The sequence below is a fragment of the Montipora capricornis genome, chromosome 8 (genome assembly GCF_036669925.1).
Source record: "Montipora capricornis isolate CH-2021 chromosome 8, ASM3666992v2, whole genome shotgun sequence".
In the NCBI taxonomy this organism is placed as follows: Eukaryota; Metazoa; Cnidaria; class Anthozoa; order Scleractinia; family Acroporidae; genus Montipora; species Montipora capricornis.
The window spans coordinates 53,976,703-53,984,202 of NC_090890.1; the positions used below are offsets into that span (position 1 = coordinate 53,976,703).

A 7,500-nucleotide genomic window follows, 5' to 3' on the forward strand; every position below is an offset into this window, starting at 1 on the left:
GCGGTAAGTACCAGGAACGGCCGGGAGGAGACGGGACTTCTTTACTTGGGATAGCTGAGGCGTGGCCTTTGTCGATTATTTTTCCCATAAACTCCACATAGTCTGCTTTCATTTCGGGTTTCCTGGCAAATGTCTTGAGAAGCCCTTGTAGGCGCTGCATTGCTTGATCTCGATTGTTTGGCATAGTCTGGCGCTCGTTACGGAACGGTAGGGGCATCTCCCAGTTTCCCTTTGCGTTCTTGTGTATACCCCTATCCAGTATCTCTCGAAACTTGCGGTCCTCGCGGGAGAGACCGGGCTCGTTGTCATCTCGCGTCTTCCTAAATATGTCGTCAGTGGCACGCTCCAAGAGGGGGTCTGTAACCTTGATCTGGTTGGGGCAAGGTACTAGCCCGTAGATTCTGCTTCCGGTGTTAGGTTCTTTCTCCGTAACAGTGGACAGGCTGGTGAGGCGAGTGAGGACGTGTGCGGGACCACTGGCGAAGTCAAGGCACATCTGACCACTGATGGTCCAGCCGAGGGCCAGTCGCTGGGCCCAGGGGGCTCCTTTCGGGCCATTTCTGAACTCCCTGACTTTTAAAAGCTCTGGTGTGTCTCGGCCAAGTAGGAGGTGAATCTTAGATGTCTCGTTTATGGGAGGTATCTCGTGCGCTATGGCCTTTAGGTGTGGGAAACTCCTCGCCATGTCTGGGGTGGGGATTTCGCTCTTGTCTTGTGGGATGGTATCGCACTCGGTGAGGGTCGGCGCGGCGAACTCTGCTCCGCTAAGTGAACGTATTGTAATGCCTGCCACCCTTCGACCATACTTCTCCTCTTTCTCGCCGCTGCACGTGGACAAGAAGTATTTTTCTAAGGGTCCGTCCGCTCCAAGGTCGTCGGCTAGTTCACTAGTGACGAGGGAACCGTTGCTCTGTTCATCAACGATAGCATAGACGCACTTAGCGAGGTGTGGGTTACGCCGGCTATAGACGTCCACGAGCAGAGTTTTGCTGCAGGACACGCCTCCTGTAGGTCCACAGAGTACGGTGCATTTCGGGTTGACTGCTTCATTCTCCGGTTTAGAAGCTTGCCGCTTCTCCTTATGCAATACGGCGCTGTGACGCTTGTCTCCGCAGATAGCGCACTGTACTGGGGTGTTACACCGGCTCGCGACGTGGTAAGGGCTGAAACAGCGAAAGCATAGGTGGGCGTCTTTAATCCACTCCGTACGTTCTTCCAGGGGTTTCGCTGTGAACGCTTTACACTCCTGCAGATCGTGTCCGTCCCTTTCGTGATACGGGCAATGTTTAGTCTTATTTTCTCTTTTTTCAGGGGCCTCCCTCCTATCCTCTCCGGCGCCGTCCTTTCCAGCTGCGGGCCGAGTCTCTGTTTTAAGAGTTTTCTTTTCTTTGCGTGGTTTAGGTGTTGAAACCTGGGTGGGGCTGGCTGCTTGACCGGCCAGAACGTTTGGATCGTTCTTTATCTTTGATTGCTCCTGGACTATTTTAGAAAATCTGGAGAAGGGGGGAAACGCTCCGCCGTTGCTGTTCTAGTAACAAGCTATTTCTTTCGCCCATTTGGCGCGGATAAACCGTGGAAACTTCTCGGTTATTGGTTGCATGGCGTTAGGATAGTTATGGCACGCAAGTCCGGGAAGATAAGTCACTTGACTTTCAATATCCGCGCAAAGATCTGGCAACAGCTGTAGATTATCGTATTCTCGCTCACCAAAGGTCGCCGCGTCCCGTAATCGCTCCAACAATGTATTACTAATTACGGCGACGCTCCCGAAACGCCTTTCTAGTTCGTCCCACAACTCCTTTAGTAACGCAACGGGGTCGCGAATTTGCCGCTTCCGGTAGTTATCAACTGGGCGTTGTGGCCTTCCGCTAGTAAAGCTTCTTAAATAGTTTATCTCCTGAGTTGGGGATACATCAGCGTCTAACAGCATAGCTTTAAAGGCGCCTTTCCAGGGATGGAAGAGGGTAGGGTCCCCAGAGAATATGTCAGGCTGGCATTTTGGGAGATTTTGTCTCGCTAGGCCGGCAACTATCTGTTGATTTGCGACTGTAAGCGAATCTATCAGCTGACTTCCGGTGATATCTTTCAAAGGGGTCGAGGATATAAGTGGTTGCCGATTGAAAATGGTATATTGTGGCCCTACACAATCCTCATCTGTGGGTTGCTGCCGAGGCAGATCTGGGTTTTGGACGCGAAGTTCAGGGAGGAGATCTGTTTTCTCTGATTTTCTTTCTTCAGGGGTGGGGCGCAATGGGGGCATTATTTGTTTTGGCGTGCTTAACGGCTCGTGATTTCGCTCGGAACGTGATACCTTTCCTGTGGTTGGGGGGTTGGAATGTACCCACTGGGTAGTCCTTTCCTCTGCTTTGATTTTGGGAACTTCTAATAATGGTAATTTGAAATCTTTTTCAAGTTCTTCTTCTAGAAGAGCCTCCTCGAAAACTTTAAGTTTAGCGTTCGCCATTGCGGCTTTTTTGTGTGCTCCAAGAATCGCGATCTCTCTTTCGAATTGCGCTATCTCCTGTTGTCGAATTTTCTGCGCTTCTGCTTCGCCTTTCCTGCGTTCAAGTTCTTTTTGCGCTATTAGCCGCGTGTACTGAGCTTCTTCTCTTGCCGCTTTAGCTTCGGCTAGCCCTTGCAATCTAGCGGTAGTGCTGCTAGTTTTGGAGGCTGACGAATGGCGCGAGGAAAGACGAGAACACACAAATCTTGTCTCCAACAATTTGTTGGATTGTCTAGTAATTCTATTCCTTAGGCTGTCTAAAAGTAGGAGGGCTCGGTTAAGGGTCTGGTTCTCTTCACTAAGTTGAGCCTCTTCTAAGTAATCGCCGCGTGAATCTTGCTCGTACAGGCCAACTAACTCCTGCAACAATCTTCCAAACTCCTCCGAGGCGAGCGTAAGGTCACGCGCTACAGTATCAATATGGCTGTCATCACTTAGCCCTTCTACTGATTGCATAACATTAAGGAGCTTTTTACGCGATTTAAGGATTTGCCTCCGTTTAAGTTCTACCGCGCTTTGTAGAGCCTTTTGTGTGGGTTTCCTCTCTCTTTTGCTCCTGGCTCCGCTCTCCTTCGCTCCTTCTACGTTTAGCCATTCTTTTCCAGGGCTCGTCATTCTCGACGGCTCCTGGTTTAAAGTATGATACCGCTTACCTCCATTCGTTGATTTTATCCACAGACTTTTCACTGTCGCGTACCCAGTGCAGCGGACACGGGATGTTGTGCACTGGAGATCGGGAAGTGTCAACCACAGTATAGAACTCAACAGCACAAGTTGACTCAACAGCGTTTAATTTGAACACCAACTCGTCTGAATTATTGTACACATGCGGTGAAAACTAAAAGGGGAAATTACAATGCACGAGATCAAAAAAAAGGGGCTAAGACTAATCACAAAGGAAACAAATTGAAAGCAAAACGAAAGCTACATATAATAGGCTGAAACTTACGTCTGATCCTGTTTAAAGGGCTAAAGAAGCTCCAACGTTTCGTAACTCCGAAAAAGATAAAACTGCTCTGAAAACTCCAGTGTTGCTCCGAAGATCTCCTAACTCCAACTCCACAAAAACGTAAGGGGCGTTCTCTGATAAGGGTACAATTCACGTGTACAGTTGTAAAACCGGTTAAAAAAAACGGGAATGGCTAGTTATATAATTGATTCAAACTGTGAACAATAGTACATGAAGACAGGGGCGTAAAACTCGATAAATGAAACAGAACAGAAACGTATCTTATCCAAGTCAGAACAAAAGCTTAATTACGTAATCAAGTTCTCTTCGATTCAATGTTCATTGTTCATCACACCAAATGTCTGGATTTTAGCACAGGTGTTGACATAAGTGAGAGCGAATTACTTCTGTACTCCTTATTAGTCGAAGCTTTTCCACTCAACAGCTTCAGAGCAAGGTACCACGAAAAATATCTGTGCATTTCTTCCGCTATCGAGACTGTCTTGCACGTCGACTTCGGTTGTGTTGGAATTGCAAATTATCTTTATCGCGCGAATAATAACTTAAGAAGAGGCTTAGGAAAGGTAAATGGTGTCTTGAGGTGGAAGTATTATCGAGAAAAAATCGAAAGGATTGTGAAAAATCACTCATTAGGACTTCAAGCGCTGATTTCAGTGCGTGACAACAACATGGAGTCAGGAAATACTCTGAATGACTTACGTAACCAGTTAACTCGAGAATGTTCAAAGGAAAATACGGGCGAAAACGCCGAGGAAGAGAAAGCTTTCTTTGCGACAAAATTCAGTATCGATGCTTTAAACATAGACGAATTTCCCAACTGGAAGAAATTCCGAGAACAACACGGCTCATTTGTTTTACTATTGGGGAAAATCCATCGGATATCCTCAAATCGAAGTCACAATTAATAACAAAGGATTTTGGAAAATTCGTCACGAGGGTAAAGAGCGAAAAATATGCATTCGGTCAACGAGCTGTCTTATCTTCATCCCTTACGATGAAGCGTTAATACCTGTCAATGTGATATGTGCAGCTTGTCGACATAGTCAACATTATTTACGAATTAGGAGAAAACAACAAAGCTGAGAACTCTAAATTCACTCGCTTTGACTATCTTGATAAAGAGGAATTGATGAACCTGCTCAGCGAGAAAACAACTGAAATGAGGAACCTTCAGAAAAAAGTAAAAAAAACTTGAAAAATGCAGAGAGCAAATGGTAGAGGTAGGGAGAGACACTGACAGTGATTTCAGAGTCATGTTTAACAAACTAAATGATGGTTTAAGAAAACAAAAGGAAAATCCCAAATCATGTAAGTGGAAAGGCTGTTCAGATCAACAGAATTGGATGGAAGCCGATGAGTTATACCAACGTGTGAAGGGGCATATCAAAGTAACAGATGATTCAATTGCACCAATAGAAAGGAAATACTGCTGTCTTTGGGGCACATGTGATAACACATTTAGCAAGAAAAAAATTCTAGAGGAACACTTGAGGGAACTTACTGGTTCCTCCAGAGATCAATTCTTCCCTGTCTTATTAAATGACCAAGCCAAAGCTTTGACTGTCCCAAAACGCCAAATGAGGTGGCATCCTCTGGTTATCAAGTGGTGCTTTTTGATGTTTTCAAAATCACACGCAGCATATGACGACTTAAGAGAATCTGGCTTTTTAAACCTTCTCAGTGGCCGGTTGCTTTCCGACTACAAGAACCTATCATCACCCCTCTCCGGGTGGCAGACTTCAACATTGGGCGAAATTAAACTGAAATTTGAAAAAGCAAAAATTGGACAAGGGGTCAGCTGGGAGGACTATTTTTTGATGAAGTGAAAATTAAAGAGCGACTTGTTTCAATCCTTCAACTTTTGAATTAATTGGCTTTACCGATTTAGATGATGATGAAATTGAAATATCTTCTATTGGCTAACTTAAAGAGAGTGACTCTCAACCTGAAAATAATAGGGCAACACATGTTCTGCAGTTTTACTTCAAGAGCCTGTTCGCAAAGTTTGACTTTCCCTGTGCATTTTTCTTTCAGAGAGGGGTAACTGCTCAGAAAATTAACATGCATTTTTGGTAAGGAGTAAGCATTTTACATGGATTTAATTTTATCATTATGCTCGCATGTTGTGATGGAGCTCCTGAAAACAGAGCATTCACGAACATGAATGGAAATAATGCTTCAAAAACTAAGTACTACAATCCTTTTTTCAGGAAACCATTATTTTTTATGAGGGGGTAGTTTCTTAAGAAACTGTGGTGCTGCGTCGGTGGGGAAGTAGTATACAAAAATTTGGTTTTATCAACGGAGTAGATAATGTAAATTGGCCACCGTACAGATAGCTACGCTATTGGTGGTAACATGGCAACGCGAAAAATAGGAATATATAAGTTAAATGAAAAGCGTTCGTAAATAGCGTACCTCCTACTCTGCTATAAAAGCTACACTTAACCCATAATTCCTCGATTCGCTCTTACGAACGGCTAACGCTCGAAACGTGAGCTTTTAGAATCTCTGTACGGTGGCCAATTTACATTATCAAGTCCGTTGATAAAATCAAATTTTTGTACATAATTTTTTATCTTTGATCCTCCACACCTTCTGAAAAAACTAAGAAACAATATATACAGCAGTGGATTCAAGTGCCAAAATTCATGGTTTACACGCTTATTGAAATAAAAATGGCAAGTATATACCATGGGACCACATTTATTCTGTGTATGAAAGAGACAAAAAAAGAAGGGTCTATGCAACTGATTTGAGAAGTGCTCATGTTCATCTTGATAATTTAAGTAAGATGCGAGTAAAGCTTGCTGTTAATACTCTGTCCGAGAAAGTATGCAAAGACATGGCTTTGCATGAAAACAACATCACAGAAAAGACACGAGAATTTATAAAAATGAGTGAAATCCTTTGGAATGTCTTCAATGATAACAGTCCACTGCAGTCAATAACAGATCAACTTGTTGCCAACTTAAACTAAGTACTTAATTATTTCAAAGCCTGGAAACAAGAGCTTTAAACAAGCATTCCACAGAAGGACAGATGTGTCAGAACACTTCATAACATGGCAAACGATGTTTGATCTCGAGGTAATATATCGATTAGACTTAAAATGGATCACAGCAAACCTATGCAAGTTAAGTTATTGCAAATGCCATGAATTCCAGTCTTATTGAGTTCTAGAGTCTATGATCCAAAAAAATACATTTATCACTCTTGGTAACTTTAGGTCATTCAAAAAATGAGGGCGATAGCATTTATGACTTTGTAATATCTTGTCTCATATTTCCAGTTTAATTTTTTTTCTTTAGATTATGCAAATTATATTTGCAATGTGTACACAGTGTCGAAGGCAGGACCTTTATTTACAGATAATTAATGGTAATAGGTAATAGGTAACAATATTTAGCTCTATTTTCTACTTTGTTTTGAAAATAGCATGTTACCATTTCTGCTTGTGAGAGCTAACCATAAATAGGCTTACCAAATTCGCTTGACACTAACTGTACACCTCTTCATACTAACTAGTAAGCTACGATGGTATGTAATTTAGCCTGAGGTGCACTCTGGTCAGCCTATGTTCAGTAAGCTCTCAATAATGACAATAGTAACTTTGCACAACTATTGTACTCACAGCAAGCCAATTAATTAGCTCAATTATCATTCAACTACAGCAAATATTGTGGTAATCAAGGGAAGATCTAGACCTTGAAGTAAGGGTGGAGGGGCTTTTCCTCCCGCTGTGCCGGTCTCTTACTTAGGTCTGCCACTGATAACCTTTGAAACAAGTAAAAAATATACAGAAACAATGTATAGTAATTTATTTGCACAGTACAAAGTGTAATATTTCGTAGCTAATACATTGGAAAAAACAGAGACACACGACTTGAACACAACAACTCACAGCTTTTTAATATCCCAACACACACAAACTTTTACAAGAGGCTCTCCGTATACGGGCATGCCCAAATATGGCAACTGAACAAGAAAGGCCCAAAATGCTACATCTCCCCCTTCCTAGAATTGT

At 43.1% G+C, this 7,500-nt stretch overlaps 1 protein-coding gene across 1 annotated transcript in view; it reads right to left on the reverse strand.

Annotated features, from left to right (window-relative positions):
- The window catches only part of LOC138014157 (uncharacterized), a 933-nt gene extending 845 nt beyond the window's left edge, over positions 1–88 (reverse strand). Inside the window, exon 1 of the mRNA XM_068861175.1 lies at positions 1–88. This exon is cut by the window's left edge and continues 845 nt beyond it. Coding sequence (XP_068717276.1) covers positions 1–88 — 88 coding nt within the window.
- Positions 89–7,500: the final 7,412 nt, after the last annotated feature.